Source organism: Diorhabda sublineata, chromosome 1 (genome assembly GCF_026230105.1).
Source record: "Diorhabda sublineata isolate icDioSubl1.1 chromosome 1, icDioSubl1.1, whole genome shotgun sequence".
Lineage (NCBI taxonomy): Eukaryota > Metazoa > Arthropoda > Insecta > Coleoptera > Chrysomelidae > Diorhabda > Diorhabda sublineata.
Window position 1 is genome coordinate 26,466,312 of NC_079474.1, and position 17,686 is coordinate 26,483,997.

At 30.4% G+C, this 17,686-nt stretch overlaps 1 protein-coding gene across 6 annotated transcripts in view; it reads left to right on the forward strand.

Moving 5' to 3' along the window:
- Positions 1 to 17,686, forward strand: part of LOC130448965 (CUGBP Elav-like family member 4) — a 1,535,225-nt gene that overhangs the window by 1,311,349 nt on the left and 206,190 nt on the right. For all 6 annotated transcript variants that reach the window (XM_056786625.1, XM_056786830.1, XM_056786759.1 and 3 more), the window contains one exon: positions 16,802 to 16,850. In XM_056786625.1, the coding sequence (XP_056642603.1) occupies positions 16,802 to 16,850 (49 nt within the window). The remainder of the gene's footprint in view (positions 1 to 16,801; positions 16,851 to 17,686) is intronic.

Consider the following 17,686-nt stretch of genomic DNA (forward strand, 5'->3'; position numbering starts at 1 on the left):
GACTATTTCTGAATATTCAACCCAACTTCAGCTAATTAGGGACTACCTACCCGTAGACTGAATGTAACTTTTGTTTTATATAAGGCATGTTATTATAGTTGCCCATAGCTTTCTAAAATATATATACCAATATATACTATCTTCGGTTTTATTAATTAGTTGGCCAGCAAACAATAAATAACTTGATGAATTGGGTAGACATTTACTAGTCGTATACCTATATCTAACATATAGAGTTATGCCTCAAGAATTTTTTTTTCTCCAAAATAGAATGTAATATGATAAAGTGACTGATCATAAAGATTGCCAACTTAATTTTATCATTTCATGGAGAGATGTTTGAAAAAATAACCCTAGAAAAGCACTTTGAAAGGCTGTAAGGTGACCAAGAGTGCAATTCCAGAAATCGCCTTCCCACGGAGACCATTGGTCTTCTACTCTGAAGACTCGAAAATGAAAAAGTAGGTGCAAAATTTCTATTCCAATGGACTAAGAAATTTCCATTTTTCAGCCGGAAATATACGCCATTCTTACATGAGCCATGAGCACAACTTAAGTGCCGCAATGTAATGATATTTATATATTTCATACAGCCCAGCAGCGATCCAAATACCTGACTGAGATAGAAAAGATAGTATTTTAACGTAATTATTTGTATCATCCTTTCATCATGACTGTCATGCTCTTGTTGAGTACAAAAATCGAAACTGATTTTTTTGAAAAAAGTACAAAGCTTTTGGAGTTGTTATATGTCTACTGTTATCGCGCTGCAAGCTACATGTATACGCATGTTTTTTCACGGATCCTCCTATACCGTCGCAAGCGCCCTTACCGTAAGAAGTAGCAAAAAAGTGCCATTCAGTCTTAACTCCTAAATCAGCTTTATGTCTGAGTAGATTTATAAAATTAAATTTATTCTTATAAATATAAGATGAAGTCAAGATATGAAGAAGCCGTAACAATCAAGAGTACGCGCCAATATCACTGCTACAAGCCCATAGATGCAGGAAAGCTAGCATGCAAAGTGTTTTCGGATGACAATAAAACTACGAATAATATTGTCGTGAAAATTGATAAGAAAAAAAAAATCACGCGAATCTGCATAAGTCACTTGGCGCGCTTGATCTTTTTACTTTATTCAATGTACGATCGATATGTGTGCATATTATGAATTGAATAAATAATATAATGAATACTGCGTTGTTTGATTGCTGAATACTCTTCAATCTTCAAAATAGAAGTTGTTTTAATCGAAAGCGCATGCAAAAAATAAAGTAACGAACACTCGCCGCGCAGCCGGACGGCCGGGCAGCTTTGCAATTATTTATTTTCCGAGCAAACTTATGGCGGGCAGTGAAGTTTTTTTCATATTCTCGTTCTTAAATAGTTATTCTACATATCACCGAAAACCTGGGCGATTAGAGCATTGAGAAGCTAATAAAAATATCAATTGTTTATAAAAAAGTTATTAAAAATACTGAAACATTGTTAATAACACATCGCAATATTTTTTATCTGAGAGGGCGATATTTCATAAGTATGCACATCAATTTTCATGTCAAAACACTCAGTAGTTCGAGAACAATTGATTATTGTCTAAAAAAAGTCATAAATCTTTGTTGCATATAAAAAAATATTTAAACAAATAATTACGTTAAAATACTTTTCTATCTTTGTGTTTGCGGGTAGATTCGATGGAAATAATTATTTTATGGCATTTGCTTGGGTTGGAAATTGGGGTGCTCACTTGATGTGATTTATCCCTTTACTAAGTGAATTTTTGTTAGTGGCAGCTATAATGCAATGGAAAGAAACTTGCATAATATCAAACTATGTGCAATGTTCATATAGCATTAAATTACATGCAATTTCTTGCATGTTGTCTTGCACCATGTCAAGCGGTCTTATAGGAACCTGCCGATGTAATCATGATACAGTTTCGTTAAACTGTAAGACAAAATTGTATTTTACTATACATCTATTTTTATTTTGTCTACTGTAAACATGAATATGAGTTCAGAAAGTTCTTAATTCCAACAAACGGTAACATCTACTTTAATTATGATTTGTTTGGCGTTATTACAGGAGGAATATTAAATACATGTTTCATTAAACATTAGTTTTCATTTCGTTCTAATGGAAAATCATTAAAGCGGTTGGTGAATTCTTTATTAAGTTTGTACCTACCTCCCACTGATCTAGCAGTGGCGCAGACGTTTATTATCATATATGTGTTTTCAATTAAATTATTTTTAAATGAATATTCTACGATTCATAGTGCAATGCTATTATTATAAGATTGTAACAGAATTTGCTGCTATTGCATTTAAAACTGTCATAAAAATTCATAAGTATGTCAAGAAATTTTGGATATTGTACATATGACAACTGTCGGATAATAGATAAACACATATTTTCTTGTGTGTCATGTCAAGGTCGACCAAGGACAGGAGAGACGTATACTTTAATGACGGATCCAATTTCCACCTTAAGACTCCATACTAAACACCACATACTGTTGTTGCTTGGCTATAGCCTTCTGAAAGGTACCTGAACTTCAATTTTTCTCTCTTGTTCAGGAACTTATTTGAACAATCCATCTTGGTTAACCGAACGGAGCACCATTACAACACGACGAAGACAAACTTTGACATATAGACTCCAACATAATTACTTAGGAAGATCATATGATATAGAACAAGAGCTTAAGATCGCACAGAGAATAAAAAACAGGACAAAATATGGGAACATGTAAGAGAAGTGGGAACAAAAACAAATCTTAGTGGTTTCAAAGTTATATAATACGTAGAAAGCTGTAACAAGATCAGAATATATTGTTGAAATGTTTGTAAACGATAAGCCATGGATGATTATATACTTGCGTGGATAGAAATAGGCTTACTGTAAACTTATTTCGACTTCCTATATTGAAATTAAGTGAAATTAATGCATTAAGCAAATTAAGCTTTCTTATTATTAACATAAATGTAGTTATTGACAATTTAAAATTCAATACGTAATTTCTTAATAATGGGAATGACCTCCTCTTGCTCTAATAACATCGATACGATTAGGTATGGATCAAATCATGTTAAATATTGTTTCTTATAGGATGTCAAGCCACTATTCTGCTCTGTGGTTGAATTTGGGGTAAGAAGTCTAGCTCGAATTCTTTATTTTTAGTTTATCCCATAAATATTATATTTAGGTCAGAATTGTAGGCTAGCCACACCATAACCCGAAAACCGACTTCTGCAATATAATTTGCACGATTCTGACGGTGTTCAAGCTCTCATATATGAAAGTAAGTTCCTCTCCAATATAGTTGACGTAAGGTACCACATAAATTGCTAAAATATCCTCGGTATATCTATCAGCACTTAAACCTCTTCTTCCGTGAACACAGTCGCCCCTACGAATGAACACAGACTCTTGATCTTCGGTTCTCATCTGCTTGCCGATGAGCCGCAGTAGGACCAATCGTAGATGTTTTAGGAATGTGGTCTAATAGTCACTCCTCGCACTTCACGGAGCCTCGTTGTTCTTAATGTTGTTGACACAATAAAGTGGTCATCACGAGCTGTAAATTACCTTTTACTTGTTCCGGGTCGCCTTTGAAAGAATCCCGTCTCCTCATAACGCTGCCACACTCTTCGAACTGCTGCGTGGGTCATATCCAATTGTCTAACAGAAGCATACTAACCAAGTACATTTTAGATTGAAACAATAACTGGGGCGGCTTTTTGTGGTGTAGTATGCATTAAACTAATACACTTGAACACTATTGAAATTATAAAAAACGAATAATTTGCGAATTTTTGTTGCAAACGCAATAATCTCATTATTTGGAAAAATTTCTAATTTTTGTTACAATCACCCCATTTGTTTGATAAATTCATACCAACATAAGCATATTAAATGGGCTTTTAAACAGTATATATCTTGTTTTTATCTTATGAATAATTAAAAAAAAATATGGTTGAAGACAGAACTTTTGGTGGGCCGATTTCTATGCATTTAAGTTTACAAGATCGTGGGGCCGAAACTGATATAAATTTATAGTCATGCATTAAAGAGAAGTGATATATATATATATATAAATTTTTAATATAAGTAGAAAAGCTTTTTTGCAAAGAGTGCAAGATCTCAATTACAAACGCTGCGATAGATATCATCACTCATAATTAGTAATATAATTTATCTCAATTAAGTCTTTCTATATGTTTTGTGCTATTGATTTATTGAGAAAAGCTTTTGCATTTCTATGATTTTAAAGAGGCTACAAAGATGCTGCATTGCAATTTAATATGAAATCCCAATCTATCTCAATTTGTTTCCCTTCTCGAATTTCTTTAATTATGGAAACCTTTCCCCGTGGGCTGTCACTGTCGCTCTAACCCTTCAAAGATAAAGAGAAATGATCAATTACGGCTGCGGTCGTGCCTCGGGAAAGGGTGCGTTCTGTTTAATTGAATCCGAGTTGAATATACTTTAAAAAATCTTAATTCAACCTGTTTGACTGATTGATAGTAGGGATTATTCAGGTATTTTAAATCAGTGATTGGCAGCGATTCAATGCGTCTAATTGAGAATTTGCCATAAAGAATATGGTAAACTGTAGTAAACATTTCTAAAATTACATATATCATTTAAAAATGGATGAAAATATGTGTGAGCGATATTTCAGCTATAGATATGATCTATTATAAGAGTTAGTGGTTTTTGACTATTTCAGAACACAAGTAAGGTTCTTTTGATTTACTACGCAATATCTGATTGCTCTATTACAAATTTGAGGGGGAACTATATAAATAATTGTATAGTTTTGCTATATGTGCATCCATATCAGGAATTAGTGATGGGTGATTTTGATGAAACTGCTCAACGTAAATTAAATAAATCCTGGATTGTGATGTCCAAATACTGAAGAGCAAAAACTGCATCAATAGAAAATAATTATCGTAATACAAATAAAATCGTAGAATAGATATAAATCATTCATAAGTGTAGAAATTAAAAAGTAAACCATCTCTCTTTGTCACATTTACAAGAGCAACCTCTAATTATTTTTGTGGTAATGATAGCAGAACACAAAACTATTGAAATTTTCCAGAATTTGGAAGTTGAAAAACAAAAACTGGATTTTATTCTAACTCTATACATATAAGTAGGAATTGGTGGGAAAATCATCAAAATTTATCGAATTCGACGTAAATAATTTGATTTTTTTTGTATTTTGATTTTCTTATGATAGGTTTTTTCATATCAGATATCAATACCACGAAATATTTTGATAAATAAATTTTATCACCAGAAAATTTATCTATCAATATATCAATAATTATTCACGAAAATATATTTAAGTATATAAGAATAAAATGAGAATTATTCCTCCAGATTATATGAGCATAAAAAGAAAAATTGTTTCAACATCTCATGTAAGATACGACTTAAAGGCATAAATATCGAAAATAGTCAATATCTGAACTTGAATATATTAAATTATTAATCACAGACATATTTTCATTTGCACAGGTTTGTACCAACTTTTTCCAAACAAAATTTGAATGACATAATTTTGGTAAAAAAATCCTACATATATCACAATTCACAACATTTTAACCTATTCGATCGAACAACCTTTGGCAGTTAGCATGACTGTTATTACTATCATGTACTTCCTAAATCCACATGACTGTGCTTATAACAAGTTGGGATCGTGCATTTTGGAGGTGCTTGGAAGTATATGAACCGTCAACAAAATCTTGCCTGCTGTTTAAAAATTGAAGACATTTTGAATTATTAGCATTCCCTGAATTCGCTTCAATAATTAAATACTAAATTGTATCTTAACTGGTTGTATGTGAGTACTTTCAGCGAGTAGGGACATGATAATAAGATTATTAAATTTACAAGAATAAATCATGGATCAGCGATTTTGTTTTATACAACATTTAAAATACTTTGAGTCTATATGTCAGCTTCTCATGAAATTTTAACAGATTAACAACATCAATATAATAATAACAGAACTATCATTTTCACAATGGATTTATCCTACTGTTACTGTTACTACTTGTTTTGTATATAACTTTTCATTATTCACATTGTTTCTTTTGAATTATTTCTAGAAAAGTCTATTTATTGATTTGTTTCGGTTCTTTCTTTTCTAGAAGTTTTCAATATTCTTTTGAAATATAGCCGTTGAGTTCGTCTATTATGAATACTCGTAGTGAATTAGCAAAGTAATCGAAGAATTCGAATAAATTATCTAAGTTCGTTAAGTGCTAGTAAAAAGTGAATTATTATTAAGATAGTTGAGTTTAGTGTATAGTATTTAAAAAAATACATAAGAAACGTGTTTATTAATTAACCCTACGAATAGAAATCGTATAAATAGATAAGAAATTCATTACATTACCATTACGAGGATAATTGACAAAGCATACACGGGTATAAATCATTTTTCAATACTTTAATAAAACCAATGTTATTATGCTAAAAAGGGTATTACGTTTCATAGCAAATGTATACCATAATGCTGTAAACCAAGTGTTACCATAATGGATGGATTTATATTTGTTTATATAAAACATTAAATACGTGCATTACATAAATTATTACTAATTCGAGAAGCATTTGTTTTGAAAAACTGAAGTAATATCGATATTGTTTCCAGGAAGATAAATTAAATATATTATTATAGTATCATATATTTCATTAATGTGTGAATTTTCATTGCTTTGTTAACTGGAAATTAAAAAAAAATTATTTTCCTTCAAAAATATACCAAAAAATGTATTGATTAAACATCTTATAATGACGTTGAAAGATTTTTAATGTAAATTCTAAATAGCGACGAAAGAAATATTCAGTTGTATGTGTATGTAAGTGTTGTGTAGTAGTAATACACAGTGTGTTATGTATGAATTCACCATAACAAAATTCCAGAAAATTCATTCAAGAAGAAATGAAAATTATTCAGCATACAAATTGTGTTTGCTTTAGTGTGGATTAGTCAGCTATATGCATGATATCGATATCCAGTGCAGCTCAAATTTGAAAGGAAAATTTATTTAATTATGTTGATTTAAATTTTTGAGATTCGTCGTGGGATTGTAAGACTATTTTATATAACAAGTAGGAAGCTAACATAACATTTGAATTCATTTAATACTAAGTACTGTTTTTGGCTAGCAAAACATTCATTTCAGCTTTGAATCCACTGTTGTAGATTTCTCAATGTCAAGAATTGTATCAAAACGCATGAATCCAAATTTGGTAAGAAACTAGAATATGAAAATATTTGTAATTTGTCAATAAGGGCCAAGATCTTCGTGTTTGATATTGATTTTATAGGCCTTTTTACTACAAGTGTTTCATTGAGAAGTTCGAATACTTGTTTCAGGATCAGAGTCATAGTCGAATTCTAAACTCCAAAAATAATTTCTGCAGTAAAATTTCAAGCCCAAACTTTTTGCTGCTAAAAATCTTACAAATTCTGCAATTACTCACCTTATTTACAAATCATTTGTTAAAATTAATATCTTTGATATAAACCGTATAGATTCCAAGGCAAATTTTTATATATTTTTAAATCAGGACACGTTTATTGTTGTTCTTCCTTAACTCACTCAATTCCACTTCACAAATGCTCCATTTCACTCCAAAGTTACCATATTGCAATAGACATATTTTAACGCATGTGTGAGCTTCTTAGGTATTTTACCCAATTTTAAACATGGTATAACGATAATTTATATATACAGAGTGAGTTTAGTGTATGGAACGTGTCAATTATCTCGGAACCGGCTTATATGAATTTTATAAATTTTTTTGCGCAAGTGTCTTGTGATACGACCTGTATTACTACCACATTGTTGTCAGATCTTTCTTTTTACAGGAAAAATAATTAACTTTGTTATTTCAAATGGATTATTCGTAGGGTTCATACTAGCAATGAAAATTTAGTGCTCCAAAAGGACCACCTAAGTTATGGTCCAAAAATATAAGGTAGACAAAAGTAAAAAAATTAACATATGCATGCTATACACACTTTTATACATATTTTTACGGCATATATGAATTCTTTTATGCAAAAACAGCACAGTAAATATAAAACATAGGTTTTTTTAAAAATATTTTGGGCGACAAATTTGTCGTCGATGTGTATGATTTTGGCGACATTTCTTGATGATTTGGCGACAATTGTCGCTATCTCGCCATGCTGGCAAGAACCCTAATTATTCGACATATTTTTCACTTTTCGAAATTCTTAAGAAATATTTTCATATATACAATACAATAATTATTTTTCATCTGATGTTCCCTTTACCTAAATTCCATAATTTCGGATGAAAAATAATTAGCATTTCTTAAGGATGATCTATTTGACATAACAAAGTTTATTATTTTTCTTTATTTTTCTATCAACGCAATATTCTGAAATTTATTTTCTTACAAACCTTGGATAGACCACATTATACTGTACATTGCAAGTTTAGTATTTGTGGACATTAATTGGAAGCTCTTCAAACTTCAGTGAACCTTATTCAGTATTTATGCTCGATGATGTACAAAGGGTATACTATGTTTCCTTATTTAAGGAAGTAATAAAACGTAAGTTTGCAATGACAGTAATCATTAATCAGACTAGACAGCTAAACTGTTATGATAGGCACACCTCGAATCGATCCTAAATTCCTTATATATTCACAATAGAAACATTAGTTTGGTGACTTGAAGTATTTTGACAGCGGCTAAACTTTATTAGAATAATGATTATAATAATTATTCTCCATGAATATAAATGTATATAAGAAGTCGGATAATGAAGACAGTAATCATTTCGATACTAAACTAAGGATATATAGAAAGTGAAAATTGATGATGTACTGAGACTATCATTTTTCGTTCACAAGTCTATTATTTCCTAAACGTTAAACAGGAACTGATTCTCAATTGTAGTCACCACGTTATTAATAATATCTTGAAGTATCCTCATTAAGTTTGATTGAAATATCTATAAAATATTCATTTTCACTTTTCTTTAATATATCAGTCACTGTTTGGGACACTTTTTTTCTACAATCTCAGAAAGAGTGGTGTTTTTATGTGAAATTTGATTCATATTTACTTGGAGTGTTTTGAATTGCATTCAACATTCATTAGTTTTTTAAATATACGATTACCACTTTCCATCTAATAGGCTATAAATAAGAGACAAATTAAAATAAGATACTTACTACATATTAGTATAGTTATAACGAGATACTAGCTTTACTATACGCTCTGTGAAGAAATCAGTAGCCAAATAGCTGAGGCTGGACCTGACAAATTTTTGAATGTCTTCATTTGTAGTGAAGTATTGTCCACCAAACCACCCCATCATTTCTTCAATATCTCAAAACTTCGTGAATATTCTTGTGGAAGCTCAAGGATACGACATGATCCTATAATAAGCTTTCAGTTATAAAAATTTTTTATGCTTAAACTAAACTTTATTTGAACGCACCGCACATTTATCAGGTCATAATTAGGGTACTCACGAAGTTTGTTTTGAATCTTTCAACTGTTGGCTTTAAATTGGCTGTATAAAAGATATACTTTATCCACCATATTATATCTTTTATTGCTAGATGCTAGATCGGGACTGAATGCTAATATATTTCTTCGGATGTTTTGTATCGCACTTACAATGAACCCCCTTTGCTATTTTTGTTCCCTGTTCCATATAATCAATGTGACATACGCTTTTCCATGCCAAAATGCAGTAGCCATCGTTTTTCTTTTGCTCTAACATCAATTTTTTCCAGAGAAATTTGACTCTTCTGAAACTGATGTCTGAGCTTCAGGTTTGATAGACTCTAAGAAACTGTTTCTCTCGTTATTGTATCGTATTAGAAACGTTGGGGCTCATGTCGTTTCCTTTTTTGTTGCACCTCTAGCTTAATATTTTTGGGATGCAATGGGCATAAAGTTTCCGGTATCCGGTCCCGTGAAATTTCTGAAAATTCTGAGGTGAGGCTGAGCAAGCACTAGCCTATAGTTGTGGCGTGATTCACTTCTAGCCACTAGACAATTCATTTCTTAAAACAAATTTTCTGCCTTGTATATTGTATTATTTGTAGAAATCATTTTCTCGAGATTTAATTCCTGCACCATACAAATACTACTTCTGCAATTCCTTGTTTTTTATCTATTTGCATAAGTTTCGATTTTTTTCCAAGAGTAACTACTATCCGATAGTAGTTAGAGACGAAATTCAACATTTTTTCTTAAAAATTGGTAGGATGCGTTCTTCATTATAAAATAGTTATTTATGTAACAAGAGTGTAAATTAACCTTTTTTCGACGAATGTGAATATTGTCACATCTGCCACAGGTGAAAAAAGGCTACTTTACACACAAATTGCGTACAATATTTTTTCTAGTGACGAAAATTTTATCAAAATAAAGTTTAATGTAAATTCTCTTTACGCAGTAGTGCGTAAATTATGTTCCTTTACGGACTAGTAGGTAAAGTAAGTTCACTTTTTCGTTAGGTGAAACTATAACGCTTTTATTCATTTCTAATAATATATATTTTATATTGATAATTATCTTGAACATTTTAATCAAGATTAGAACAAATTGACAAAACAACAGACGAATTCAGTAAATCAGTAAAAATATTAATTTTAAAAGTGCACTTTGTGCAGTTATCAAATTTGTCGACTTTTCTCAGCAACATTCATAAATGCCACCTAAAAATGATTATTACTATAAAAGTAGAAAAGAAAATAGGAATGAGTGCGACTTGATTCTGGGACCCTCCCGCATCTGATTAAATCCGTTGTAGATAAATCAGTTTTATATTATATTGTAAGGAACGATATAGATATTATTTTGATCGACTATTTATTATATTAATTTAATTACAATATTAAAAACATCACTGATTCATGAAACATAATTTCTGTGAATAAAATACACAAAATTTCATGAAGCCCATCCAAATTCAACGATTAAACAAATGAACCACAACGACAAAAATCTTGGTTTAAAGTCGTGATCATTGAAACATGAAAATCTTTTCACCTTATATATATTTCAATAAATTGATCAATTCCCTTCCACAGTATTTCGATTTGCTTACAAAAACATGCTTTATTATTATAATAACCTTGATACTGTGAATTATTATCATCATCTTTAATAGAAAGCTCCAAATAAGATAAGTAGAAAAGAAAACTGGATTCAGCGCTACTTGAACCTAGGACCTCCCGCATGTGAGCCTTATAGACTAGCCACTATGTTACGGAGACCTTGATAATAATTTTATATACGCACTACTGCTTAAAGTATGTTTCTTTATGCACTAGTGCGTGGATTTAAATTTTACGCACTCTACAACAGCTTTCTCTATCCATTTAAGATATTTTTGTATGAGGTTTCTATTTTTGAAATGAAAATAAATGTTTAATACTGCTAATGACAGTCTGTTGATCTCAATTTATTACAGTTTCTTTTCACCCTTATTTCAAAAGTGATTTCGTCTACACTTAAAAAATGATGTATGATTATTTGTCTTTGAAAAAAGAATAGTAAACTCATTTTTTTAATACTTCAGTTTTTATTAATTCGTTTTTGATTTTCTGTCTAAAAATCCGAATTGTATATAATGGATTAAAGCAAGAAATTTCCGTGATGAAACTGGTGAGAACAATGTAATATGAAATGAACCACTTCAAATGGCATAACATTTTGATATCAACTTTCGTTGCTTTATGAATTAAATAGTGCAAAAAGTTTTCCTAATTTCAATTTGCTAAGAAAACACGAGGAACTAGAGAAACCGAGATAGCGGCAGACGGTAAAAAGAACACGTTGAAACGGGTTAAACTCGTTCTACTTCAAAGAACTAGTTTAGACATGATTTATAATTCATTTGTTGTCTTTAGGATGACAGCAGTGCTAAGCATGCTGAGGTTTTAATATTTAAGAGAGAAATGCCGCCATCTCGGCTATGTAAGGGTTTAGTTTAATATATTATGAATATTGATGAGACGAAGGAAAGTTTTTCCGATGCAGAGGATTTAGAAAATTAGCAGCGAAAAAGGAATAAAGCTGGCATCTGAATAACAAGTAATGGTTTCAGTACAACAGATTCCACAACATCTATAATTTTTAATAAGAAAAATTTCCGAATACAAGTTTATCCTCTTAATTCCAATTAATATATCAAGAATAGGATGGACAAATAATGCAATCAATTAAAAAACAAAACAGAAACGAAACATCTTTTTACCATATTTACAAGGACTTTCCCAACAACTATCGCATTATTTCAATATGTATGATATTAGTATCATAATACATTAACATGATCGAAATATTTCAATAAATTGAAATCTAAAACAGCAAAAAACAAAAGAAGTAATATTATATATCGAGTGCCTTGTACTAATTGTGATGCTGTCTACACAGGGCAGACATCTCAGTATTTAGAAAATAGACTAAAAGGTCATCAATACGATAAAAAAATAGAACTGCATTAACAAACAACAAAAAAATAATTTAATTGATTATAGCCACGTATTTGAGCTGGAAAAACAAATTTCTATTTTTATTTGATTCTTATTTCGATATTCTGATGTAGGTAATCAATGATTAATATAAATACGTAAATTGTCAGTGTTAATATCATATATTGATAAATACTAAAAAAGTCGAAACGTCAAAATTTTTAACTGTCTTTCAAAAATTTGAGAAAAAGCTAATTTTATAACAGAAGAGACCTGAAATCAGAAAAATTAAAAAGCATTACATTTAGAACCCATGATTCTTAGCCATATTTTAGTATGGTTATAGTTCAAAATACTTCCATTTTGGATTTTCTTGACACTTCTCTTTTATTAATGAACCCATTGACCAGAGCATAGTATACTGTTGGCATTTCCAATTCTTTTATTTAGTTCCGTCTTCAGGTTTCCATCTTATTCTAGATCAGCTGCTAGATATTGATCTACGTTCACCATTTCTTCGCCTTTTATATGTATGTACATTTTGTAAACTCCGTTGTGTATTGTCATTATCTTCGGTTTCTTTCTAGTCATTTTCACTTCATTTTCTTCTACTACATCTTTCTATATAATTAAGTTTTGTTGTGATTCTTTTTCAATCCCTGTTATTAATGCTACATCATCAGCAAATGTACAATCTGAAATTTTTATGTTCCAACTGAAATTATACAAATAACAATTAACTAGTTTCAAAGTTATTGAAATACATATTCCTTGGCTATTGGAAAGGTATGATTTTTACTTGGACATTGCTCAGTTTCTTTATCTCTTATTCTAGATGTTCTCTAAATTACAATGTTTTTGAAAGGATTGATTGTTTAATTGCTACTTCATTATAAAGGAGCAAAAATTTCAGTAGAAATGAGTTGGGTCCAGTAGAATGATTATATCTACTGTTTCGAGAATAATCATAACCCATATATCCTTGATTAAAGAGTAATTTTTGATTTAAAATATATAACATATATAATAAAAAAGTCATTATTTTGAATTCTATATGACGAATGAATGTTTTGATTCCAATTCTCACACAAAAATTTCGGTAAAAAAAAGGATAAATGAGGTTCCCAAACAAGAATTTCAACTCCTTTTCCGGCAATTTCCATTTATAAATTTCAAGAGTTATCTTTTGTCGCATGCAAACTTATTAACAAAATAAATAAACAAATTAGTGAATTCCATTCTAATTTGTTAATGATTCTTCGTTCATTAACACTGTAATAAATCCGACGATACAATAAACAAGAACAAGTGAAATATTCGTTACAAAGTGTAGTTTACTTTCTTAATTATCTCAAGAAGTCATCAAAGCTAAGATGAATTACCTAGAAGTAGGCACATCTTCCGTAAATTTTGCTAAAGCAATTTATAAAAGTACTTTTAAAATATTTGTGAATAAACTAAGCAGTATGCTAAAACAGACAGAACAAACTTTATAACTTTTCAGAGAGAAAATGTTTTCCCAATTTTCTCGAAGATATAACGAGACCCGTTGCAGACTTATGTAAAGATTAGTTGTTTAGTCAAGCATTTATCTTTCCATTTTAGTTAAATCTCATCAACAATTTTTTTATCATTACCGGGAAATAGTTCACGAGCAGATACTTCTGATTAAATCCGTTTTAAATAAATCGGTTTTAAATTATGTTGTAAGAAACGACATAAATATTATTTGGATCGACTATTTATTAAATTGATTTATCCAAAATATTGAGAACAACATCACTGATTCATAAAACATAATTTCTTTCAAATCACATATAGTTTAACAAAGTCATAAATTCTCTCTCATAGTTTACAGTACCCCGATTTGCCAAACACATTCTTATTTATTATAATAATCTTGGTACTTCAATTTATTCACGAAAATGATGAACATGTGAGTTACCTGTATCATCATCTTTAATTGAAAGTTCCAAATGAAATGAAGGAAGAATATGGAAAAGAGAAGAGATTTACAACATTAGTAATTCAAAGCAAAATACTGATGAAACAATGCTGGAGGTTAATGTTTATAATGGCTTAAAGGAAGCAGATGAAATTGTCTAATATAATAATCAGAAATTTATGACACTCCTTGCAAAAGGTCCATAGCCTTGTAATTACTCTCTACTTCTCTCTGTCCCTTGCTTTCTTTCTTTTTCTCTGGATGTTTCTCCCTCTAAGGTCTTCCTCCACCGCTTCCCTAAAGCGTTTTTTTTGTTTACTTCTTTTCTTCTCGCCCTCTGGTATCTTCCATGCAACTCGTTTCAAAATACTGTTTTCGTCCATTCGTTCCAAGTGACCTAGCCATTGAAATCTTCTTGTCTTTATAAACGCTCTGATTGGTGCCTCTTTGGAAAGCGTATAAATTTCATGGTTTGATCTTATTTTCTATCCTATCTCTGTCTGATTTCCCCCAAACATTTTTCTTAATATTTTTCCCTCCCAGATTTACAATGTTTGTTCAGTTTTATTCGTCATTATAAGTTTCACAGGTGTATGTCAAGGTGGGTCTCAACATTGTCATAAATTATTTCATAGATTTGGATATGTCTTTCGATGTTGATATTTTTCTCAGACTACCTGCACCACTGTTATTTTTAGCAATTATTAGTTCATTTTCTTTTCTTATTGGCGTTTATTATCTAGAAGTACACCCAAATACATGAAATTTTCTACTTTCTAGAATTCTATTGACGTCTATGTACCATAAATTTATTTTTTGTCTTGCTGCTACTTTTCTCTTTATTTCTACAAACTTTGTATTGTCATTATCGAGGTGTAGGCCTATATCTTCTGCTTCTATTACTCCTATTACATTACATATCATGCTCTTTCTGTTATATTGGTTCTTCTTTCAATGCCTTCCAAAGCTATATTAAATTGTACTGTTGATAGTGTTTTTCTTCATCGTAACCTACAACGTTTCCTTCTTTATCTTTTATGTAAAGAGCCTATACCACGTAAATTTTGGAACACTAAAATCAACGAATTGAACTGATACTATTACTAACATTGGTATTAGATTATTCAAATAAAACCTGATTTATACGCGTACGCTTGACTATGAAAATACTACTATTAAACAAACATCTTAATAAAACAATTTATGGGAAAAGATAAGATAAGATATTAAGGTCAAACCCGTTTTCTCCATATCGAAATGAAATTTTTCCCTTAACACTTGATAAATTGTTATGTTTGAAGATTCTTCTCTCCCTAACATTTGAAATGATCTTTAGATAATAATGACTTATTTAGACGTATTTACCAATAGTGCGGAAGCCAGCAACAGAAATACTTGACCAAGCTCCTCTTAAGAGATAATTAGTAGAATCTATCAGAAAGTTTTATAATAAAACCTAGTAAACGTCAGCTCCGATGAAACAAAATAATTAGATGACTATACGTCAGTTGGTGCCTCGAACATAAAACAAAAATTCATATGTTCAGTGATTTCCTTCCAAATAAATATTATTTTATTGATTATATGTAGATGTGAATAAATATATAAGTCAGCTGGAAAAATTTGGAAGTTATTACGTAAGAGTTAAACGGAAGGATCTATTGCATCAGCTGACCAGGTTTTCCTCGACTCAATGCTAGCTGATTTTTTTTATATATTACAGCACGATATCAACAATGTGCTTATAAATATTCAGCTGGGAGGAAATGGCTGAATTACTGTTTTTTGGCGTGCGTGGGAGACTACTGCCACTTATCCCATCTACCGAGCCGCAGCTGATTTTCACTAGGCTTTATTACATAACTCTCTGATCCATACCATCAATTATCTTTCGAAAGGAAATAATTAACCAAATTCTCACCTGGCTCCCGGAGTACCAGTCATTAAGGCTCGAATTAGAAATGTTTTTGGAGCGAAAGAAGTGGTAACTCTTTCACTAAATAATGACATATATTGCTCATAGTGCTAGAGAAGTGATTTTATTGTAGAATACTAACATTTCCAAACAAAAATTATCATTTTTCCATTTAGTTGCCAATAAATATTCAAAGCCTGGATACTTCTACCGAGAAAACTTTACTATGCTATTTTTGAAATGACGCCGAATTTTTGAATTTACAATTCTATGAAAATCTTTACAAATATGTCGTTATTTTATAACAATGAGTGTATATTTAATCATGATCTTTCATATTTATAATCAAACTTATTACATAAAATTATTTCATATTATATTCTCAACAAATGAGAGTTTGATAAAATATAATTGTGGTTTTCTTTTCTTTTTCAGATGAACCGCCCCATCCAAGTGAAACCAGCGGACAGTGAAAACCGCGGAGGTAACTCTTTTGTTTAATTTTGTTTTAAAAATTTTGTAAAATGAAAAAAGTTTGTCTTAAAAACGGATATCCAAGAATAAGATTCCAAAAAGCATTATATTCATTGTTTTTTATATATAAATTCTAGCAGTATTTTGATCACATTGAATCGATTTAATTAAATGGATATGAAGGAAATTTTCAATAAAATTAAGAATTTATATCTCCTTATTCAATGTATCATAACCCTCTTTTTTATCATTATAAAATATGATTATTTTACATATTAGAATCAAGTATATCCAAAAAGAATATTTCTAAGGTTCGGGGAAAGATCTCATTAGCCAAATTAACAAGTCTAATCGAGAAATAACGCACTAAACTTATATGCAACAAAGAACTCTCGATTAGAGAAAGCCACTGAAAACTTTTCGAACAAAAATTATGAAAAAGAAATGAAAAATGCATTTGTCCAGGGAAAATTATATTTTAAAACATGCATCTCGAAAAGTTATGAAATTTATGATTCAGAAAATATGGCCGGAAATGAAAAATTTCATTATTAAAGATTTTCAAGGTCGCTGAAAACGAATGTAACGATAGCGATGATCTGGTACCTGGTGTTTCAGGTTTTTATGTCTTCTTCTGACGCCCCATGGAAATTCATTCAGAAATCGGTCCAAATTTATAAATCCTGGGTATTTTTTAGGTCTCTAAACATGAACAACAGAACAAGTTTAAAAGGTTCTCATTGTTGAATAACTAGTTGATCTTCTTTTTACACTATAAAAATTCATTTATTTCTTACCAAAAAAATAATTTAACGTTAATGTTTTTGCTTTATTATTCTTCTGTAC